This window comes from Mangifera indica, chromosome 5 (assembly GCF_011075055.1).
Source record: "Mangifera indica cultivar Alphonso chromosome 5, CATAS_Mindica_2.1, whole genome shotgun sequence".
NCBI classification, from domain to species: Eukaryota; Viridiplantae; Streptophyta; class Magnoliopsida; order Sapindales; family Anacardiaceae; genus Mangifera; species Mangifera indica.
The window spans coordinates 3,284,309-3,309,861 of record NC_058141.1 but is presented as its reverse complement, the minus strand read 5'-3'; the positions used below and the strand labels follow the sequence as shown (position 1 = coordinate 3,309,861).

Below are 25,553 nucleotides of genomic sequence, written 5' to 3'. Positions count from 1 at the left end.
TTCCAAGATGAATGCCCTAATAGGAGAGTTTTATCCTTAATAAAGATACAAACAATTGAGGAGTCCCTTCAAGAAGAAGAAGAAAGTGAAGTTTCCAGCCATGAAAGTGATGAAGCCAACAAGGAAAAAGAAGAAATTCTACAAGGAGTTGATGAAGGAAAGTTGCTAGTTATTAGAAGAGTTTTGCATGCCAAGCCTCTTCCTTATGAAAAGCAAAGACTCTACATTTTTCAATCAAGGTGCACTATTGGAGGTAAAGTGTGTTTTTTAATTATTGATAGTAGGAGTTGTGCAAATATGGTCTCATCCACCTTAGTAGACAAACTTAGGTTATCCACCATGCCACATCCTCAACCATACAAACTACAATGGTTGAGTAATGGGACCAGCCTCCAAGTAGCCAAACAAGTGTTTGTTTCTTTCTCCATTGGTAAGCATTATAATGATAAGATTTTGTGTGATGTGATTCCAATGGATGTTTGTCATTTGTTATTGGGAAGACCTTGGCAATTTGATAAGGAAGTGAAGCATGATGGCAAGAAGACTTACTACTTTAAATTCAATGGCAAAACTATCACTTTAACTCTTCTTAGTCCACAACAAGTTCATAAAGCTATTAAAGGAAAAGAAGTCAAGAAAGAGAGCTTGTTTATGAATGGTTAGCAAGTGGAGGGTAGTCATCTTAAGGATTTGAGGGCAAATCCTTCGCAACCGGGGAAGGATGATACATGCATGGGTCCTTCTCCATTTTTTAGCTCCATATCTTCCTCAATTCACCATGCCACCCAAGAAGTTAAGATGAATAAATTTCCAACAACATACAAGCCCAAGGATGCAATACCTCCTCAATTTTGGTCCAAATCCACCTTTAGGTATAGCCTTCTTAAGTGGACTTAAGATCTACTTATATAATTGCTCCAACTGAACCAAAAGTACAACTTTTGAAGCCCAATAATGGTCCAAACATCCAAGACTCATTTTTTAAGCTCAAAGAACTTAAAGTATGTCTTTAGTTGGTTTTGAATTAGAAGAAAAGATAGTTGTCTTAGTTAGGAAACAAGTTTCCTACATTTTAGAAAAAGATGTTCTATTTTGTCTTGTATTCATTAATTTGGGTATGGGTTTAGTTTATGATTAATGACTTAGCTTAATTCATGCCATTTTTAATTGACTTTTGTCGGAAATATTGTATCATTGTCATTCATGTCTCCTATATAAGAAGGTAGATCTTCATTTGTAGAGGATTGGTTAGCATTTTGAATGAAAATTTGAAGAAAAACTTTGTTGGCTTTTATCTCATTTTTTTTATCCAATCATTTTTTGTGGAAAATTAGTGATGGAAGACCCAAGGTTGGTAGAACTTTCTTTTATGCCTTGATTACATTTTATGTTTTTCTTGAAATCCAAAGTGTGAAGACTTGAATGTGTGTTGTATGCTTCAAATTATTGTTCACAACGTGTGTTTTTGCAATTTCCAGTTTTTGCCAACAAACCTTGAAGCTAGTTTTAAATGTCTTATTGATTGAGTTATGGTTAACATTACATACCATTAGAAAACTCTTTGAATGCTTTGTCCGATGATATATAATTTGCAAAATTTGGAGATCATTTGATTGGTTAAAATTGAGAGAAATTATTGTTGTATCAAATAAATAGTAATTTCTAAAATTGAGTTTGTGTTATTACATTGTCTTAATGGAAATGCACCAACCATAATCAGAATATGGAATCTAAAAATGGTATAATAACAATTGAATATGACAAATACCCTACAGAGTTTTGTTGAAAATTAGGAAGACAACAATTATGAACAAATTGTACATCCTATTCACCACACAACTATGAATTAAAATATATTTTCTTGAAAACTAATACATACATACATACATACATACATACATACATACATGTATGTATGTATTCACAGGCCCAGTAACTTTACAGGAAAGCTTCCTTCACTAGATCATGAGAACAAAGTCCAACCAGATCATAATCCAGGGATAGAAGATACTCCAGTAACGGTACCAGACTCCTGCAACAGCCCCAGTATAAAGGAAATGATAGAACCTCTCCTATAATGCAAATTCAGGATAGACGAAGTCTACCGGAATTGAAAATCACAGAATTATATCATATTCTGGCTCTCGTTAATTCGTTATGCGAGAAGAAGAAAGGGAGAAAGCACTGATCTCATCCAAAAATTACAAACAAGAAACAAAGACCACAATAGCCACGACTTCCTCACTCTGTCCATTAAATAACACTTTCCTACTGTCTTAAAAATCATTTTCCTCACTCTGTCACTTTGCACTCTGCCAAAAAAGTTAATCGTCCACCAATATAAATTCTTTACAATGAAAAGGCACGCTGAAAAACACTGCTACATTCAATTACTACTCTAGCATTATAACACATTCTCAGTACTTATTATGTGAATAATATCACTATCGTAATTGTAAACTTTTGATATATCCGACCAAGCCATGTTAAAAATCAATTGTCTTTCTATCTATGCATGTCTCTTCACATTTTTGCACTAAATTCCCGACAGTTCAATGTCCCTCTTGTTGGTGCAAATATCATCACCGATATACAACTATACTATTAACCAACAAGAACTATAGATGAACAACACAAACATAGGATAGAAGACCTGATACTTTCATCTGATTACAAGAATATTAACAAATAACAACCAACAATCACACTAGCTGCTGCAGATTACAAATATAAATCAGAAACAGAAAAAGTGGAAAAACCCAATAAGCTACCTATACAACCACACAACCACTGCCCACTCAAATTATATTAAGCAGAAAATACCTGACAAAAAGGTTAGCCCAAGGTCAATTTTCTTCTTTTTTTTTTTCTTTTCTCTTCTTTTCTTTCTTCTGGTTTCTTTCTAAGCAGAGGAATTTAAGAGTTTTTTCTATGTCAGTCGCACACCGATGGTTTCTTCCTCTGATTTTGTTCTCTTCTCTTTCTTTTCTCAGCAAGTTTCCAATAAATGAACACAGACAGGGTCTTCGGCATGCATGTTACAATCTTATAATCAATCACCAAGGGAGAAACAAAAAATAAAAAATAGGGAAATGGATCAATTGAACAAGGCCTATGCAGATATACTCCACACTGTTGATGCCCCTGCCCTTTTTTCGTCATTGTGTACTGCGTGTTAACCCAGTTCGTGAAACATTTCTGCACATGTATGAGGACTAGTCAAACTATGCTGTGTCGTAAAACATTTTTTGTACTAAGAATTGGATAGCATTTGATTGAGAAAAGAGATAAGGGAATTAACCGTGGCAGAACCTGAAGCACTGTGATGAGTTACTAAAATAGATACAAATTTCCTTTCAGTAAGTACAAATAGATTCTCACATTCTTCTCAATCCAGGGTGATTTTTAATCAGTATATTGAAGATTAGTATAGCAAAAAACAACTTTAACCATGTTAGCATCAAATAGTAACACAATGAGAACTTATGCAAAAAAATATAGTAACATGACGAGAGAACACCTATATTTTTATCAGTTTTTTTTATTTAATTGAAAAATTGTTGATACAACTAAGTCCTTCCCTTCATCTAGATCCCAGCATCCTCCCACTAGTTCTTAGATTGGATTTTTGCAACTATTTCAGAGCTAACTTGCAAAGATGGTGCTACAAAACTTTCTAGGTAATGCCACTCTACCCCATATTCTGGATCATGCACTGGTCAATAATTCACCATGTCATTATCAAGGTAACCACTAATCAGGATGACTAACTTAGAACATACATAAAACATTACAATACAAATTCAGATAAATTCAACCATTAGACCACAAGACCTGAGAGGGTAAAAGAAAAACAATCTACAGGTACCTTCCAGGAAGCAGCTGAGCACTGCTGACAGGGCTCTTGGTATTACCAAACCGCTTAGCCCTATTTTCATGTCCTTTCTCCACACGCATAGCAGCTACCTCCTTCTCCATTGCAGCTACTTCCCTTCTCATCTTCTTTGCCTCAACCTCCATTGCCTTAGTTAATGTCTCTACTTTCTTTGCTAACATCTGTAAACAGCAGTTGCATCTAGATATTATTAACCGTTAGTATAAAATAAAAGAATACACCAGCAGAGAGGAGAAAATGCCAACCTCAATAGCATCATCCTTATCTTTGAGGCTTTGATCTTTCTCATGGCCAGCCTTCCTCAAAGATACGACCTCTTTCTGCAGCAAATCATACAAGACTCCGGGAACACTATCCTCAGTATCACCTGACTGGAAATTGTTGGACTTATCGTCCAGATTTCCTTTCCAAGTATTAGGTGTTTCATTGTCCTTGGTTGCATTGCAAGACTGATTGAATTGTCCATTTAAAAGCACTTTACCCCTGTCTAATGATCTTGTGCCTCCATCAAATGATTTTGATGTTCCTTTAGCGTGCTTCAACATTGTACTAGAAGACAATGACCTCAACTGAGATGGTGTTCTTTTTGACAAAAAGCCATTCGAGGTCAGCTTTGAGATGTTATCAGCTCCACCCAGTGACTGACGACGAGAAGACCCATTGCTGACACTTCTTCCCTCAGGTGTAGTGCGACTAGTAACATTTGGAGATCCTCTCAAACTCTCCTCTAGCACTTTGAGCCGCAGATGATACTTTTCCTAGAAAATGCAACAACAAATGCTTTAATTTTGAAACCAGAAAACAAAGTCCTGCCAAACATTTTAATACAGATTGGATTTTTTACTTTCAACTGTGCTTCAGACTTGGCAGTTCGCTCCATGATAGCAAGCTTGTCACGAAGTTGCTGCATTTCTCCCTGTAACAATAAAGAATTGCAATGAGCAGCACATAAATGATGCAAGTGAAGGCAGTTTCATTCGACCAAAGAAACTGCTAGCGAGACCCCAAACATAGAAAGATAAAGAAGCTAAACATCAACAATAACCTGCAAGAATCTCCGTTCCTCAAGCCATTGTTTCACAGGCATCACTTTGTCATTAGCATCTTTCCATTCATTGGCTACAACTGTGGCCACCCTGTTTGCAGTTACCTTTGCACGAGCCAACTCCCTGTCCAGAGTTTTCCTTTCATCCTTAAAACAAAGTCATAGACACTTTGAGAATTGTGTCATAAAATATAAACTAAAAGCATGAATTAAAAAAATTGATTCTCTAATTTTTGGCACATTACATTCATCTCCTGAACTTTCCTCTGGTAGTCCCTCACAGCATTAGCTGCTGCACCACCAGCAAGAACAGCCTCTTCAAGCTCACGTACAGTCTGGGTAAGCTTTTCAACCTCTGCAACCTTTTGTCGATGCATCTTGTCCAAAATTTTGTTTTCTTCCTAATATACAAAAATAACAAACACGTTACTACACCAGAGCTTTATACATAGTCCAGACCATTAAAAAAAAAAATCCTAAAGTTCTGACAAAATGAAATTAAAAAAATATATGATTGCCATACCTGGCAAATTTCTATCTGTTTCATTAACTCTTGGTTTTTGTTTTGGAGATCATCTACCATAGAGGCCTTAGCCAAGGCAACCTGAACAGTCCTCTCAGCTTCAAGTAATGCTGCTTCTTTGGACTTGGTTAGACGATCTAAAGCTTTGTTATCATCTTGAAGCTTTGCAATCTGTAAGGATCTCAGAATTTATTAACTAAGTGTTTGGAGGATTGCATTACTTATCAAATTCCTAAGACTGACCACCATGCATGAAGGCATATATACCTCTTGCCTAGCAAGTTTAAGCTCAGCCTCAAGTGGAGCAAGAATAGCTTCAATTGGAGGCATATCATCATCCTTCTGAGCAGCATGAACTCTTCGAAGTGTGGCTTCAGCAGCAAACTGAGCTGCCATGGAAGCTTTCTTCTCATCATTGATTTTCTTGATTTCAAGATTCTGCAAAACATATTTAATCAATAAGTACATAATTATGCTACCACAGAGAACATCAAAGCAGGAGTTGAAAGAGGTTTTAAGCAATACTTTGCTTTCAATAAGAGATTCTGCTAACTTGAGCTTCTCCTCCACCTTCGAGAGTTCATCAGTAAGCTACGGATAAAAATGGAATACAGAAAAGTAAGGTCAGCATCAATCTAAACCATATACCAGACCAGATCACAGTACCAAACATCAAAACTAGGTAAAAGATTTTTAATTTAAAAAAAAAAAACTAATCAAATTCACCAGGCATATCAAAATTGAAAAAGAAAATTGATGCCAAACAGTGACAAAATAAAATCTTCCAACAGCTTCAAAAGTAGATGCAACACATTTAACCCCGATTTTACACAATGAAAGTAGCATAGATTTCAGAATTTGTAAATTTTAATATCTCAGCAGGTCTATCCCTCATTCATTTTAACAGCAATATAGGCATAGGAAGATCTGAAAGCCACATTAGTATTTAAGCACTCATATATTAGATGTTGAATGGCAAAAATACTTGAATAACAAATGAAAAAATTTGTATTACAACTGAAAATATAGCATCTAATATAGATGTGATAAGTTAGAATAAGATAGTCATATCGAGTGTAAGCTTCAAATCAATACCCAGACAGAACATCAATAACATGGTAAGATTACTACGGTTATTAAAAAATGGGCATGATGATGAATTCACCCAAATGTGTCAATTAATGAAAATCTCTTCTCAGAGGACAAAAGGAAGATTTTTTCATCTCTTTGGACAAAGTACATTTCTGAGTGGGGCAGGCATAAACATGAAAGTTGGTTTATTTCTCCTTCAATTGCCGGGATCTATATGTTACATTGGCAATGCATAACAATGAAAGAACGTATGTAAGCTGAAAATGTTACAACTTAACATCTTTAGCGCTTAGTTAAAGTAATAATAATATTTCCACTAAAAGAAAACTTTAAGCACACTGACAAATTAAAGGAAAAATCGCTTTAAATGAAGCTTAAACTACCCAAATTAAAAATCGCTAAGTTAAATAAGCCCATCACTTTCATTAAGAAAAGTAATAAATAAGAGTTAAAAATTGACCTCTTCGACAGCCTTCTCTCTTAACCGTTCCGACAATCTCAAAGCCTTGATCTCCGCTTGCGCTTCCCCTAATTCTCTGTCCTTATCTACAAACACCAAAAAATATGAAAAAGGAAAAAAATTAAATAATTATAACAAGATAATTAAATAAATAACCACCACAAAGCGCAGCCAAAAACAACACGAGTCAAGTCAAAAAGACCAGATCGAGCCACATTACACACCTCTGACTTCATTCTCCAACCGATTTAACTCCACCTTGACCGGATCCGAGCCGTGCAGCAACGTGATGAACTCATTGTCAGCATCGAAGCTCGGCCTCATAGACACTCGCCTCCTCGAGGAGCTCTTACCTACTTCCTTGAAAGACGTCGACACTGCGAACGGCGCCGACGGAGTCTCCGTCGTGACAGAAGCGCCTCCGATAAACTCCGGCGCTACCACAGCAACTCCGTCGCCGGGAAACTCCGCCATTATCTCCACCGATCTGATCGCCTACCTACTTGACCTGAAACCTACCACTGATCCAAAACGGCAACGTTTAGATCCAAATGCTAGGCGTCAGAACTGAGAAATCGTCAGCTGGAGTGAAGTGAAGATTGAACTTCGAAATGTAGAGAGAGAAACACCGTGCGTTTGTTTTGCTTTGATTTTTCTCTCTCTAGATTGTGATTTAAATCTGGCTGAGTAGTACACAGAGTGACAGTGTTTTGAGAGTGATTTTGATTTATTTTTACTGTTTACTCCTTTGTTTTTATGATTATTTGTAAACCCTAACTTTTGAATTTTTTGCAAACACCACACTAGGTGGTGGAGTTCAAACTTCAAACCCTATTATTGGAAAGCTCCGAGAAAATTGAATTTTGATTAATATAGAGAAAGAACGATTATTTCTCATTTGAACTATGTCAAAATTATGAACTATGACTCTTCAAGTCGAAAATGACAAATTTTCACTTTTTTTCACGTTTTGTTAAAATATTTCATTATAATTTAGAGAAAAATAACGATTAAAATAAGGAAATTATCCTTTTATAAGTTTTTAATTCATTGGACCACATTTTCTTGTCTTCTTCTTCAATTCTCAACCATATTAACTCACAATACTTAACTCTTTTAACACTAAGGGGACTCCCATCCAAACAAACAAGATAAAAAATAGAGATCAAAGTTTGAAATTAGTTGTTACATGTGGGTTTTAAATAGGGATACATTTGCGTTAAACTCAAATAAAAGTTGGTTTAAATTTGATTCAAATTTAATATGATCTTTACTTATTCGATTTCATGAACAGTAAAGTAAAAAAGAAGAAAAATCGTCTACAAAAGAAAATAAATCACTAACAAGTCAAATTCTAACACTATCGTCGATTCATCTCTTACCTAATTCAACTAGAGATATAATAGTTTGTATTAATGCTTTCATTTTTTTTTTTTTTTTTTGTTTTCATTCTTTATTTTGTTGCTTAAAATGTAATTTTTTACTTTTTAGTTCTGTTTTCTTAACATAAAAGAGGGACAAGAAAGACATTAATAAAATCACTAAATTAAAAAAATTAACACCACTAAATATCACTTCAAAAATACATTGTTAAAAGATAAATAAAAAATTATTTATATTTAAAATAAAAAAGAAAATAATCAGGGAAATCAAATAAACTAGTGTAATTTTTAAATTAAACAATACATTTTTTTCTTTTATTTACCTTTTTTTTATCTCTATAGTGAGTAAGGTGTATTGATATTTTATCTATAGTAGGGCGTTTAAGCAACTTTTAAAATATGAGGGGGTACATTGTGATAAGAAAATAAATGATAAAATACGAAGTCAGGTTAGTTAGCTGTTAAGCAGACACAAGACACAAGAGAGTGATGATAGGTTGGAAGGCGCGTGTTGTACAAAATATGTGACAATTACAATTTTTTTTCTAATTATTTGCTTTATAAATAATAATAATATTTTAAATATATAATTTTATCATTTTATATTAAAAATAATATATTATTTTTTTATTTTACTAAAAATATAATTAATAGATTATTTTATTTTATAATTATCCGTGAACATTTATTTGACTTGGTTGGACATATTCAAACTTTTTTGACACTGAAAATTTAATCAACAAAAAAAATAAATAAACTCATAAATATAATTTTTATGTTATAAATAAATAGCAAAAAGAATTTCTAAGCTGTTTAGTTTACAGATTGGGAGGTTATGTTTATTATTATGTTATTAATTATTTGGCGAAATTTTTTTAACAAAATTATGTGATATAAAAAATTTCATTTCTTTGTTATATAATCTTGTATTTATAAGGGTTGAAGAAAAGAAGTTATTGTAATTACATTATTAAACATGGTTAGATCTGAATGGCTAATAAATTGTGTCATCCTAAAAAGGAAGGAGAAAAGGGGTATCTCATATTCATAGAAGACAGAGATCAAAGGTGATTCGACAAAAATAAGAGGTACAAATAACATTTCGAGTATATCATGAAAAAAGATGAAATTGTCAAGACCCACTCTTCTCGTTACTTTTAGATACATGTCTAGTTTGACTTATGTGTAGATAAATATGTCTAATTATTGTTATTGATTGATTATTTAGTCACTTTTTTATTTACTTAGGATGAGGTTAGATTTGAACCGAATTGGTTCAAACTTGAAAGATAGATAATCTAGATCGACTTACTTCGAATTCATGTAACTCAAATTCATATCAAGTTTAAGCTAGAAGGTTCAACTTGTTTTTTAAATTAAGTCGAACTTGAGTTTGAGAGAGTTCACCTCGATTTGATTTATGAGTTGAGCTGATGGATCGATTTAATTCAAATTTAATTCATGACTCGATATCATTTTGTTAATTAATCATAAATTTGAATTATAAATCCAAATTGTGGATACTAGTCATGAGATCAATCATAAATTTGAGTCAAATTTAAATTAAACTCAAATTAAAATATTTGTATTTGAATCAAACCTTAACCATTCTTATTTTTCGTTTAACAAACTCAAATTAAACTAGAAATTAAATTATTTTTTATTCAAACTGAATTCAAATTAAAAGATATTTAAACTTTATATCCACCCTTTAGTTGAGGGTAAGTCAAATAACAAAACCCTTATATAGTTTCTTTGTTTCTTTCATTTTTTTTTTTCTATTTTTTGGGTTTAGAAATTAAAATTAAAATAAAAATATATTAATAATAAGTTAATTCCTGCGAAATGGTATAAATAACAAAAAGCCTAAAATATTTATTATCTTTCTACACTATTTTTGATCGTATGCATTAAAAATAATTTAATAATAAAGAATTTAAGTAACTTTTTTAGTTAAACAGTTACTAGGTTTCTTGGTAAAAGAGCCCAAGGATACTACGAGGGGATTTTGTAATACGCATATTACGAGCTACAACCTATATGTTGAGTTAAGGGTGTGTGATTCACTCGACAACACTTTATAGCCTCTAGGCTATTGTGTATGGTTATAGTCAAAATTACATTCAAATTAAATTAAATTTAAATTTGATTTGATTTATATATAATTAAGTTTGAGCTCGTAAAAGTTTAACTCAGATTTAATTCAAATTCAGTTTAACTTATTTCGAATTCGAGTTTTCGACTAACTCATTATTAAAACGATATTATTTTAATACATATAAGTTAAAACGACGTTGTTTTGTATCAAAATTTTTAATTCGTAAATTTGACGAGTAGTGCAAACTCGAAAATGTTGGCTCAAGCTCGAGGTTGCATAGGGCTAGATCATTTCAGATTCGTTCATATCGAGCTTAAACTTGAGCTCGAATAAGCTTAGTTCGAATCCAACCCTAATTGTGGTAACTTCCACGTTATTAATAATGCTAAATAAAACAAGTTAAATAAAAATTTTTAATTATATTTTAGTTTAAATTAATTTTTAAAATTTGAATTTAAAATCCAAATTAATGATTTTAATAATTAGTACCCATGAAAAATTTTTAAAAAGCCTAAATCCTATTATAAATAAAATATAAAAACAAATTACAAAAAAAATTAAAAATAATTATATAATCTAAATCATATTACAACTTATATTTTTATATAATTATTGATTTAAATTTATCAATAAAAAATTAATTGATATATATTTATATTATATAAAAAATCTATAAATTATCATGCAATTTTAATCACAATTCAAACCTATTTGATCGATTTAACCGTAAATCAATCAAATCTTATGCTTAACAACATGACTAAATCCAATGATTAAGACACCATTAGGTTGCAAATATTTATATTTATAGTTGTCCAATAAATGTATTAATGCATTCCCAAGTACAAAGTGTTGATCAAGTTTAGGTGAGTTAACTTTAAGAATTGCAACTATGATCTTGTTTAGAATTCGACCTACCAGGAAGAACCTTGCACACATGTATCAATTAACTAAAGATGACCTAAAATGCCTGCAAGGCTTAAAAGATGATCCACCGGCCAAGGAATCCCACCACCTGTCTCTGGTTAATAAAGAGAAAGGATTAAGGCACAAGTATTTAGAGAATACTCAAGACAATTTTCTTTTATCAAAAGATTAAAAAAAGTTACGATGAGTTTCTAGGCCTTTATAAAGACTATAAAATACATTAAACTAATACATTAGAATTCAAATAAAACAATAAAATAGTGCATATTGAGATCCCAACCAAATTAAACAATAGTTTATGAGACATTCTCAAAGAGAAAAAGGGAACAAGGAGTTATCCATTGTGTCATCCTTTGTCTTTGCCAAATTGGATAAGTCTTGAGTTTAGTGTTTGTCATTCTTTTCTCTTTCATTATGGCTTTCTTTGACTTGTTTGCACTTCTCATGATGAACTAATGCACTATTAATGGAGTTCAATTACAAATAAACACATAATTAAGCTAATGCATAATTAATTAAACAACATTTAGACAAAATAACACTCCATTAGGCTTGCTTGTTATTCTTTGATCCAAGTGACCATATTGCACCTAATAGAGTGGTTTGAGCCTATTGAAGCTTGAAGGGTCAGGTGGTATAAAAAAGTTGCATGGGCTTGGATGTTGTTGTTGGAGCTTGAAGTGTTGTAGTTTGATTAGAAAGCATGGTTCAGATCCATATCACCCTCCTCCAGTTAAGGAGGATTTGTCCTCAAATCTGGAAGGTTTTCATCCTTCAAGTATGGTACTAAATCTCCTGCATTGAAGGTTGTCAAGACTCTACCAAATGAAATGGCCACTTTGTAAGCATTGTCTTCAACTCTTGTAATGATTTCAAAAGGTCTATCAACTCTAAGGGATAATTTGCTCTTCCTCTTGGATGGAAACCTTTCCTTCCTCAAATGCAACCACACTAAGTTCTTGGGTTGAAATGTGAAAGGCTTTTTATGCTTGTTGGCTCTTTTTTTGTATGTTTCATTTGTCTTCTCAATTTGACCCTTGATGCCTTCATGGAATTTCTTCATTACCTTCACCTTGTCTTATGCATCCTTATGATCTTACAATTTACCAAGCAAAGAGGTTAGTTCAATATGAGTGATTAAATTAATGCTATAAACTACCTTAAAAGGAGAATGACAAGTTATAACACTAAGAGTCTGGTTGTATGCAAATTCGACATAAGTCAATTTTAAGTCTCAATCTTTGAGATGTCGATTCACTATGGCCCTCAAGAGTATGTCTAATGTTCTATTTGTCACCACTATTTGGCCATCAGTTTAAGGGTGATAAGAAGTGCTAAAAAGAAGCTTGGTTCTAAGATCCCCTATAGTGTCTTCCAAAAGTAACTTAGAAACTTTATGTCATGATCGGATACAATGATTCTTGGAACTCTATGTAACCCCATAACGTCTTTGAAAAACAAGTTCGCTATCTTACTAGCATTCTTTGTCTTATTGTATAGGATGAAATGAATCACCTTGGAAAACCTATCAACAACCACCATGATGAAGTTTTTCCCTCTTTGTGTTCTCAGTAAGGCTACAATGGAATCCATACTTAGGTCTTCCCAAGGTTGCTTTAGGATAGGTAATAGTGTGTAAGGTTTCAGTTTGAAATGTGTCTTAGCTCTTTGACATGTTCTACACCTTGCAATGATGGTTTGAATATCTCCTAACATCTTTGGCTAATAGAAGTGTTCTTTAAGCATCTCTAAGGTCTTATAAATGCCAAAGTGACCTGCCAACCACCTCTATATGTCTCATGTATTAACACTTCCTTAAAAGTCCCATTGGAACACATAACTGATTACCATGCCTTGGATTGATTTTGTGTTACCCATCGAGAAACTTCAAGGTTTGATGATCTAAATGTAACACAAATTGTTTTGGCCAAAGGTAGTGACTCTAATGGTCAAGTGCACTTACAATGGCATAGAACTATTTGTCAGATGTGGAGTATCTCCTCTTGGTGTCATTGAGCTTTTCACTAAAGTATGCTAAAGGCCTTTTGGATTGAGTAAAAACAACTCATATTCTCACTCTACTAGCATCACACTCCACTTCAATCAACTTATCAAAATTCGACAATACAAGAATGAGAGTTTCACATAACCTTTGCTTGATCACTCCAAAGGTTTCATTGGCTATCAAAGTCCACTTAAAATTACCCTTCTTCATGCATTCAGTGATAAGTGTCATGATGATACTGAAATTAATACAAATCTTCTATAGAATAAAGTCAAGCCATGGAAACTTCTTGCATCTGTGAGTGTCTTAGGCTCAAGCATAGCATGAATTGCTTTCACCTTGGACCGATCCACCATAATTCGATCAATTGAGATGATATACCTAAGGAAGACAATGCTACCCACAAAGAACTTACACTTTTCATGCTTCCCATAGAGCTTTTGCTTCCTTAACACTCTAAACACTACCCTCAAGTACTCAATATATTCTTCTTTGTTTATTCTATACACAAGAATGTCATCAAAGTACACAATAATAAATTTACCAATGAAAGGTTTGAGCACCTTATTCATTAACCTCATGAAAGTACTTAAGGTATTGGAAAGGCCAAATGGCATCACCATCCACTCATATAGCCCTCATTTTGTCTTGAAGGTCATATTTCATTCATCACACTCTCATTTGAATTTGATGGTAGTTACTTCTTAGATCAATTTTTTAGAAGGTTATAGCACCATATAGCTCATCAAACATATCATCCAACTAGAGAATAGGGTACCTACATTTGATAGTGATGTTGTTAATGACTCTACTATCCACACACATATTATTCGTTTTATCTTTTTTAGGGACAAGTAAAATCGACACCAAGCATGGACTTATACTCTCCCTTACAAACCCTTTTGCAATCAACTTATTGACTTGCCTTTGAAGCTTTTTAGTCTCTATAGGGTTATATTTATAGGCTACCCTATTAGTTAATGATGCCCTAAGAATGAGATTAATGTGGTGCTCTATTCCTTTAATAGGTGGTAAACCAAGTAGGAGGTTATTAGGAAAGACATCTTCAAACTTTTCCAGTAGTGATAAGACCTAGGGGTTGGGTGCCCTTACCTCCCTCTCTTATTTCCTCTCAACCATAAGTAAGGCATAACCAAATTTGTGTTTAAGGATGGTTCTCTCTATTTAGCCACCACTCAAGAACAAATTATCCTTCTTAACCTCTACCCCTTTTAGTGTTTGACGAAGTTTATTAGAACTAAGAGGTGCTAGGGTGATAAACTTCTCCTTAAACCTAAAGGAATAAGTATTCTTTCTACCATCATGTTTTAAATTCCTATCAAATTGTTGAGGCCTCCCCAATAACACATGACATGTATCCATAGGTATGATATCACACAAAACTTTGTCAATGTAATATTTGTCAATTGAAAAAGAAATGAGCACTTGCCTTGTCACTTGAAGACTACACCTATTGCTTAGCCATTGCCACTTATATGGTTGAGGGTGTGGTGATGATAGTAATTTTAGCTTCTTCATAAGTGTAGTAGATGTCATATTAGCACAACTCTCACTATCCACTATAACCAAGCACACCTTGCCAATGATAATGCACTTTGTTTGAAAAATGTTAAGGCTTTGATCATCATGAAGGTTGTTTTGGATATGTAAAGCTCTCTTAAGCACTAACATGTTGTCATTATCTGTTTCTTTGATCACCTCTTCCTTTTCTTCATTCTTAGCTAAATCATCATTCCCTTCATCATCTTCATCTTCCATGCATTGATAAGCCTCCTTAATTGCTTGAATCTCCTTGAGTGTTATCACCCTTCTATTAGGACAATTGGCTTAGAAATGCCTATAGTCATGACACTTGAAACATTTCTTATCGTTTTGGTTTGATCTTATTGGATAGGGTTTGTCTTTGGGGTGTTCTACTATTTTCTATTTGCCCTTGTCTCTTGAGAAAGTCTTGGGTTTAGTATAGGAAGTGGATCCCTTAGAGAATGAGGTTCCTTTAGTGAAAGTTCTTGTGGCCAAGGCTGTCATGGCTTTTATTTGCTTTTCCACCTTGATTGCAAGCTTACACATATCACCAAAAGTGCAATAAGGCTGTAATTCTACCATTTTGGCTATATGTTGCCTTAAACCACCAAGAAACTAAGCAATGGTTTGTTCCTTCAGTTCAAGCATCTCATTCCTCATCATGAGCTTCTCAAACTCTCTAATGTACTTATCTACACTACCATCCTCTTGTTTAAGTATGTGAAGTTTGAGGTACAATTTTTGCCTATGGTTTTTAGGTAAGAATTTTTTTTTTTGAGTAATTTTTTTAGTTTTTCCCATAATCTCACTTTATCCTTCCCTTTTCTACTTCATTGTTTCTTAATGTTTTCCCATTATAATGGGGCATAATTTTTAGACTTTAATATGGCTACCTTACATTTTTTCTCATCAGAATACCCCTTATATTTAAACACCCTTTTGATGGCATGTAGCCAACCAACAAAGTCATCCAGGCTAAGGCTTTCTTTAAACTTCAGATGTCAACTTTCAAGTCATAGTCATCATTCATAGGTCTCCTCCTCCACCTAGTCTCCTTATTATCATTTGACTCATTAAAGATGGGTGGTGGTTATCTAAGTGGTCTTTGGTGGTGGTGAGGTTGATAGGGTGAAGGTGATGGTGCACAAGTTTGATAAGGTGGGTTTTGTGTTTGGTTTTGGTTTAGGTTCCTTCTAAGTTGGAAGACTTGGGCCAATTGTTCTTTAAGTTCATGAATCTCTCATTAGAGTTTTTAGTGTCCAAATATCCAAGGATAGGGTGGGGATGAAGATTCACTCCTATGAGACATTTTGTGGTCAAGTGTTTATGGTTATGGTTTCGGGTTTTAGGTGATTTTCTTTGGGGAGTGATTGTGGTTGTTAAGAAAGGTTTATAATGGTGTTTGAGGTTGAATATGTCACACTAAAGGTAGAATTGAAGGTGTTTTTTGTGGTGTTTAGGTAAGGTTCAAGTATGGTAAGTGTATGAAGAATGTGGGGTGGAAGAGAAAGCACACATAAGGTTTATCAACAAGCAATACTAGCCAAGTACTTTCGGAAACAACCAAGTCAAGAAACTCGCCTTTCCAACCAACGCTCTAATACCTAATGATGCATTCCCAAGTGCAAAGTGTTGATCAAGTTTAGGTGATTTAACTTTAAGAATTCCAACTATGATCTTGTTTAGAATACGACCTACCAAGAAGAACCATGTGCACATGTATCAATTAACTAAAGATGACCTAAAATGCCTCCAAGGCTTAAAGGATGATCCACTAGCCAAGGAATCCCACCACCTATCTTCGATCAATAAAAAAGGGATAAAGGCACAAGTATTTAGAGAATACTCAAGACAATTTTCATTCATCAAAGGCTAAAAGAAAGCTACAATGAGTTTCTAAGCCTTTATAAAGGCTACAAAATACATTAAACTAATACATTAGAATTCAAATAAAACAATAAAATAGTGCATTTTGAGATCCCAACCAAACTAAACAATAGTTTATGAGACATGCCCATTGTGTCATTATTTCTCTTTGTTGAATTTGTTAAGTCTTGAGCTTAGCACTTGTCATTCTTGTCTCCTGCATTATGGCTTTCTTTGACTTGTTTACATTTCCTATGATGAACTAATGCACTATTAATGAAGTTCAATTACAAATAAACAGATATTAAGCTAAGATATAATTAATTAAGCAACATTTAGATAAAATAACACTCCATCGAGCTTGCTTGCTATTCTTGAAAGACCATTTTACATCCAATAGAGTGGTTTAAGCCTATTAAAGCTTGAACGGTTGGGTGGTATGAAGAAGTTGCATGGGCTTGGATATTGTTATTGGAGCTTGATTGGAGAGCATGGGCCAAATCCACATCATGTATAAAATATATATAATTTTATTTATGTCACTAATGTTATGTTGATGTCATTGACTTGATCAACCACTTAAGATTCAAATCGACCCCTTAATTGAGTCAATACTAATTTTGGATTTGAAACAATACTTATAATAATTTTCATAATGATTTTAAAGGGTATTTAATATTTAAAAAACCCTTTTTTTAAGTTTAATATCCCTTGATGACCCATGAAATCAATTTCTATCATTCATGTAAATGAACATTCATTTTTGCAAACCACATGAAATAAATTATCATATGCTCATTTGATATAAATTATGATTGCTGGAATCAATTCCTATCATTCACGTAAATGAATCTTCATTTTGCAAACCACACAAAATAAATTATTATGTGCTCGTTTGATATAACTATGATTGTTGAATTGTGATCAAGATTATTATTTTAAAAATAATTAATTATATGATAATCATTTGGTATCACTGACAAGTGCTTATTTGGAAGAGACTTAGGGAGAATTGCCTAGTGCATAAGGCCTTAAAAGCACAATCAAAAGCACTTCCTTTCAAGTGAAAAGTTGAAACCTAGAAATCCCTAGTGTTCTTCTCACAAATGGTGGGACAAATGAAACAAAAATATCCCTAGTATTTTTCTCAAAATGGTGAGACAAATATCCACATATTTAAAATTTGAATTTTAGTTATGTAAAACATGATATAAACATATACAATAAATATGAAATATATATACAAAAAATCTATAAAGAAAATAACAGAATAAATTTAAAAAACAACTGTTGTAATTATAATTTTTCCCTAATAATTTGAGAATTTGAAAAATATTATAATTTGATTGAATAAAGTTGCAATATTTTTAGCACAGGAGTATAACTGATGTTGAAAGGAATAATTTGATTGAGTTTATTTATTTAGAAATATATATCATGGGAAAGACATTGTATAATTTTTATAACTTCTATTTCAAATAATATTTTATGCAATGTAGAGAGTACACAATTTATATTAATTTTGGGGTGTTATGTTCAGTTATTTGAGGTGTAATTATCTTTTTTAAAACTACTGAAGGGAATATCAAAATTTTAAAATTTTCGAAAAAACAATTTTTTTTTTGAATTTCCAAAAGACCACTAAAAATTTCATTAACATTTATAATAATTTTAAGATTATAGTTCACCCCAAAATATACCACAAGATGTCATTGACATCTCTATCCATATTTGTACCAATAGTTTTTTTTTTAAATAATTTTAATTGAATTTAATATAAATTAGGGATATTCAAATTTTTTGGGCACAATATGTTATTTAGTTTGAGGGATATTTTTTTTCATCAATTTTATAGAAATATTCTACACATGGGGAAATGATTATTTTAAATTTAAAGGGTGATAATTTGTCATTTTATCAAACCTTGGAAGGGAATAGTCATTTGACCTAAATATATTGTTAATAAATATGATTTATCGTTTAGTTTGGTTTTATTGTTTTGACCAGATTATTCACAACCCTAAATATTTCCCCCATTTTTACGTGAAAATATGACAAAATGGTCAAGATTAATGGCAAGACTCAAGTATGTGCAATGCCAACTTTGTATACGTGATGTATAACCTAGTCAAAGAAAATTTTATTTAAGGAGGTAATTTCATATAAGAGTGGATACAAAGTGAGCCAAACTCAAACACCTACTAGTTTAAGTTTTGCTTGAATGAAAATTTAGGCAACTCGAGTTCATCGATTCGAAGTAAAAAGTAGCTTGAGTTTGACCCTATCCCTAAGTTTAAAGTTTGAAGCTTAGATCAAGTTCATGACTTAAATTCGTGGTTGGGATTTGTGGCTTCACATCTCATTAACAAAACGATATTGTTTTGATAATTATTTAACATGACTTGAATCAAGCCATGAGTTAAATTCAAACTGAATGAAATTATCACCTAATTGGCGAGCTAGATCAAGCCAAACTCCCTCTTGTTTGAGTTCAATTCGATTTCATAAGTGAGACAACCCTCTCAACTTAAGCTCAATTTGAATTTGATCAAAACAAATTTGAGTTGAGTTAAACTAAATCGAACCAACTTTTTCAACCCTAATTTTGTCTAACCTTAGCTTCAAAGGCGAGGATTATTTTTTTATGACACACCTGAGAATTGGTTTTTTAATTAATTCCCTCTTGTTTGAGTTCAATTTGATTTCATAAGTGAGACGACTCTCTCAACTTCAGTTCAATTTGAATTTGATCAAAACAAATTTGAGTTGAGTTAAATTAAATCGAACCAACTTTTTCAACCCTAATTTTGTCTAACCTTAGCTTCAAAGGTGAGGATTATTTTTTTATGACACACCTAAGAATTGGTTTTTTAATTAATTATACTTAATACTAAATAAATAAATAAATAAACCTTGCTTGAGAAAGACATTGCTCATTTTGGTATTGATACAAGAATTAAGATTATGAATGTCACATCTTTTGACTAAAAATATCATTAGCATAAATTTAGTTGATAAGGAATGGGACATTAATTGTGGTGGTTAAGTGCCTAAATCAATTGCTTATTAAAGAATTATTGAAAAAGACTAAATTATTATGTAAATAAGCACTGCCCACTTTAGGTCTTTGTCAATAATAAAGGGAGAAAAAGTGAAAACAAAATCATTTTAGATAGGCCAAAAGACATATGTCTACTGAAGGTTGGATGCAAACCCAATTTCCTATCCGCTAATTATTAAAAATTCAAATTCTCACCTATAGACTGTTAAAATTTACAGAATTAGTTAACTCTAAAAGTGAAATCATCATTTAACTAGTAATATATTAAAAATAATAAAATATTATATATTTCCCCTCTAAGTTTAGGAAACTAACAATTTCTTCCTGGGTTTAGGGCTTTTCTCTCTCCCTTTTCCAATGTCTAAACCAGCGGCTTCGCTTTCCCTTGCCTTTACTTTTGATGCATATCCAACATGTCCCTCCCCCTACAGTGACCTGTCTTTGTCCTCAGACAAAACATCCTTTTTGCCACTAGATGAAGGCGACGTCTTCGCCTAATGACAAAGATGGCATTTTCATAACCAAACAAAGACGAATAATTATGGGAGGGAACATGTCAAAGATGCGACGAAAAAGAGGAGAGAGAATGAAGTAGCCAATTTCGATGTCGAAAAAAAGAAGGGAGAAAAACCTTAAACCCTAGGGGGGGAATGTAAATTGTTAGTTTTCTAACCTTGGGATGAAATGGATAATGTTTTATTACTTATAATATATTACTAATTAAATAATAATTTTATCCTTGGAGTCAACCATTTATGTTACTTTTAACAGACCATGGGTGAGAGTTTGAGTTTTCAATAGTTGACAGGTAAGAGTTTGAATTTTTGATAATTAGCGGATGAAAGGCTAGGTTTGTATCAAACCTTGGGCAGGAAATAGTCATTTGGCCTTTTAGATATTGACTAATCAACCCATTTTATAGTCTAATCAAAATCAATGTTTTCAAACTAGGTCACTAAGTTAGGTATTGACCTAGTCAAGAGGCAATATGAGTTTTAACTTGGATTAGTGTATATTCAAATAAATATTAAAATATGGTGTATAAAGCCTTATGAATTGTAAAATTTTATAAAATAATATATTGACGTTATCATGACGGTTTGACCATTTTGTCTCAGACCATATACTAACCACTTAGTAATGGCTGAGCTAGTTCAACTAGCCAAATAGATCCAAGTTTTAAAACACATCAAACCAAATTATACTTAGTTAATTTGCAAATTTTGAGAATCAATCACTACTAAAATGATGTATAATGGAGAAATTAAATTTAATGGTGATTGGGTCATCACCACCATCTAACATAGAAGGCAAAAATTCAATTGAAATCCTATAATTTGAAACAATGCTAATGTTTTTGCATATGATAATTCTTATATAGAATATAATTTGTTAATTTACAACAAGGGTAAACTTTATATATTCGATAATTTTATTTTATTTAAATATATAATTTTCGAAACTAATTTAAATACATGTTAGATATGTGCAAAAATGTAAATAGCATAAAATTACATACATAAGTATTTCTATTAATCACATATTATCATATCAATTTATTTGAATAAAATAGGAAAAAAAAATATTTAACATATAATATTACTTGTAAAAATAATAAAATAACAAATAATTTATATATAATATTTATGGGACACATTTTATATCAATTTCAGTTCCTCCACTTATTGTTTAGGATTTTGGCCATACTGAATTAGGTTTAACTTGTTCAAGCACAGATTATAAAACTTTAGGTCCAAACCTTTGACATGTCCATTTGGATCTCATATTTTTTGTTCAAATATGGTTCATTAAAATTTTGGGGCTTTAGGCTATTTTGGGCTTATTTCGAGTATATTTTGTAATTTTAAAAACTTAAAAAAACATTATTATAATCTCTTGTTGGTTTAAAAATCCAACATATATATATATATATATATATATATATATATATATATATATATACACACACACACACCCTTGACCTTAATAAATTTTTGGGCCCTATTGGATCTCCGGCTTTAGCAACCTATGTTCAAACTTGAATTTGATAATTTAATAAACAAATTTTTTTGTCAAAGCTTGCTCGATGCTTGAATTTTGTTTAGCCTTAAACTAAATCTTTCGGGTCAAACAATCGTGCTTTAGCTTTTGTGACCTAAAAAACAGACTTATTTTTATTTATAATTTTTTACATTGGAAAGACAAAGTTGCTCTTCAAAGATTTTGACAAAAATAGAAATAAAGAAAATTAATAGTGGGCTCCAAATTTCAATTATTTCACTCGAGAAATTGGAATTCTCCAAGTTACATCAAGGTTCCAATTCATGAAACCTAAAATCTTAGTGTCACACTAAAGGTTACTTTTCTAAGAAAAAGTTTATTAACATCAACTCAATTATAATAGCAATAAAATTTATTGGGTTGTATCAAGTTAGGTCGACAACTAGATTGTCTATCATTTTTACTTTTTAAAATTTTAAAAATAAATTGATTTATTTATTTATTTTTGTTACAAAATTTTAGAGATATTTATGTCATTTGATAATTATTTATAGCCAAGCATAACTATTAAATTTCTATGTAAAATGAATACAATGCAACATCCTATTTAGTTGTCCCATATAAAATGTCTAAAATTTTGTGCGCTTTTAGAGGCGACTGAAAGAGGATGCATTAAAAAAGAGGAAAGCAAAAGTTGGAACCTTAGCCTTTTGATGAACATTGCACATCCCTTCACAGAATCAATCATCACATAAAAATGCTTTTCTGATAGCTTGAATGGTAAAATTGAAACACCCAAACAACATGACAAAAGTTTGAAACTTGTTGAAATATATCAAACATAACTAGCGGTGACCCGATTCAAGTAAGGGTTCATCATTTAAAAAGAATCACCTAAAGATACTCAAACTTTGTTAGTTATAATTACTGATATAAGATGGAACAAACCAAGTTTAATCATAAACAAGCCGAGTTTGAGTTTATTCGAACATTTGATTTTGAGTAAGTTAGAACTAAATAAAAAAATTAATTTGTTTTTTAGATAAGTTTGAATCACAACTAGTTGATATTGAGCCATTATTTGAGTTGAAAGAATTGGATTAGAGTCATTTTGAATTGGCCAAAGGACTATTTCACATTCAAGTTTTAATACAAAAACAAATGAATGGGTATTTGAGTTTTTCAAATCTCGTAAGTATGTATTTTAGGGATAGCAATAGAGAGGAACGGAGAGAGGATCTCAATCTCTGTCCTTGTTATGGGGATGATAAGGATTCCCCATTCTCTTCCTGTGAAGAAAAATTTTCTCTTTTTACCCGCAAAGAAAAATCCTCTTATAATACTCTTTAAACATAACATAAATATATTAAATAACAAAATTAAGTAAAATTAAAACCAACTCACTATTTCAAAATCACAAATATCATATATTAATCACTTTAATATGCACAATAAAAACCTAAATAAATTTGAAAAACATAAATAATTTAAAACTATATAAATATGTTGGTATTTTAAGTAAATATATTAATATAAAAGGATGAAGATAGGGATGGGGACCGGGACAAGGGGGCGACTGGGACAGGGGGACTACTAGGATGGGACATATGTATCCTCGTCCCTAACTGTGGGAATTTTTGTCATTCTCATCCCTATCCTCTTCCCTGTTTGTATGAGGAATCCCCTCCTAGTTAAGGTCGGAAAAAGTCGAAGCCCTTAAATTCGGACTAGAATTGTCATTTCTAATGTATTTGTCTTTATATTAAAACTTGGGTGGGAAATAGTCCTTTAGCCTTTTGAATTAGGTCTTATTTGGGCTCAGCTTATGTTGAATCCAACCATGTTTATCTCTACATATATTCAATGAAAAAATAGATTTTTTTTTTTTAATTCTTTGGTTTTATCCATATTGAAATTATTTATTTTCATTATTCTAAGTAGAGGCGTAAAAGGGTTGGCTTTTATTTGTGCGCAGTTTAGATCAAATTCAACTATGTGGATCGTTACATATATTCAATGAAAAAAGTTTTTCTTTTTTAATTCTTTGGTTTTATCCATTCTAAGATTATTTATTTTTACTATTCTAAGTCGAGACGTCAAGGGGTCAGGTTGGTTGAACCCCTTATAAATTGGCACAACCCATATTAACATAACCCACAATTTAACATGTTGTGCCAAGGCCCACAAGCCTATGAGGGTGACCTGATGTGGGAAAAAAATAATTTAGAACTTAAAAAAATTAAATAATATGGCAAGTTGGTCGAAAAAAGCATGTGGGTCATCTTGTCTAAAAGCCCACGAAGGCACAATCTAGGGGGTCAAAGGTTGTGTCTTGGGTCTTACTATTCCAATAGTCAGCATGACCTCTAATATATACAATTTGATGAGTTTTGGCCTAATATGATCCATAAATCTGATAAATCGTATCAATTAAGGTACGACATGACCTAACTTGGCCCATGGATACGTTTAATTTTGGGTATAGAAGAGTTTGAAACATATTTTAATTTGTTTTAACTTATTTTAATTTAACAACAAAAGTTCATTGATTTTTCACAATATTTGAACACTTTCATATGCAAGTATTGCATATTTGATGTAGCTCAGGTATAATATTGGATATTAAAAGAATGTTTTATTTCAAAATTTAGCCTTTTCAAGAATTTGTTTTAAACTTTAAAAAAATTTGAAGTATCAACAATAATTTATTTTAGAAATTTTACCAATAAAACTTTTATTTTGTAAGTTCAATATATTCCACTATTTGGTCCAAATATATGATTTACAATAATATAATATTACATAATATTAATACATCATTATATAATTGAATAATTTTAAATAAAAAATCAAAAAATATTTAATTACATGATAATATATTAACATCTCAATTGGTTTTAGGAAACCATATGTCTTTGACTTTTTCATGTGAATATCTACTAATCTAAAAAATGCAATTCTAATTCCTAAGAAATTACAATGGGTTCCAAAATCTTGTTTTATGTAATTTAAAAATATGACCAAAAAAATTGGTAATGTAATAAATAAATGATATAATAATATGAAAAAATGAGAAACTGGGTATGTATTTGTCTATACAATAAAAAATATATATTATTTAATTTTAAATTAAAAATTTTAAACTAAAAAATTTAAAAAAAACTGTAAGGTATGTACTTGAAAGAATTATGTAATAAGCTAGTAGCCTAATATTATTGAATTTAAATGGAGAATCTATAATTTAGTGTCTAAATTTAGGTAATAACTAACCTAGCAACTAATTTGACCAACATAAATGTGAGTATTTTTTTTTAAAGAAATATAAAATTATGTATACATATTTTTAATATATAATTTATATATATAAATAATATATTATTATATGATTATATAATTTTAAATTATAAATAAAATAATATCAAATCACATGATAACAAATCATTTATATATTCAAAATATATACAAAATATATATATAATATTATTTATTATACTAATATCTACAAATATATTTTATGTAGATTTAAATAAGAGTGGATTAGATCGAAGTGCACCCAAACAATGTCCAACTCAAACCAGATTTAATATTAAAAGTCTTACTCAAGATCGAGTCTAACCACTTTTAACAAACCACATTGGAAATATGTATTTTCA

The 25,553-nt window shown here is 31.5% G+C and overlaps 1 protein-coding gene across 1 annotated transcript; it reads right to left on the bottom strand.

Annotated features, from left to right (window-relative positions):
* Nucleotides 1-2,619: 2,619 nt before the first annotated feature.
* Nucleotides 2,620-7,744, bottom strand: LOC123217241 (microtubule-associated protein 70-1-like). The gene is made up of 11 exons (XM_044638134.1): nucleotides 7,240-7,744; nucleotides 7,016-7,101; nucleotides 5,989-6,054; nucleotides 5,731-5,901; nucleotides 5,464-5,634; nucleotides 5,186-5,341; nucleotides 4,941-5,087; nucleotides 4,740-4,811; nucleotides 4,141-4,653; nucleotides 3,869-4,056; nucleotides 2,620-3,198 (listed from the first exon to the last, which is right to left on the bottom strand). Exons 1-11 carry the CDS (start codon nucleotides 7,487-7,489, stop codon nucleotides 3,159-3,161), a joined length of 1,860 nt encoding a protein of 619 aa, XP_044494069.1. The 5' UTR covers nucleotides 7,490-7,744; the 3' UTR covers nucleotides 2,620-3,158.
* Between the last annotated feature and the right edge of the window lie 17,809 nt (nucleotides 7,745-25,553).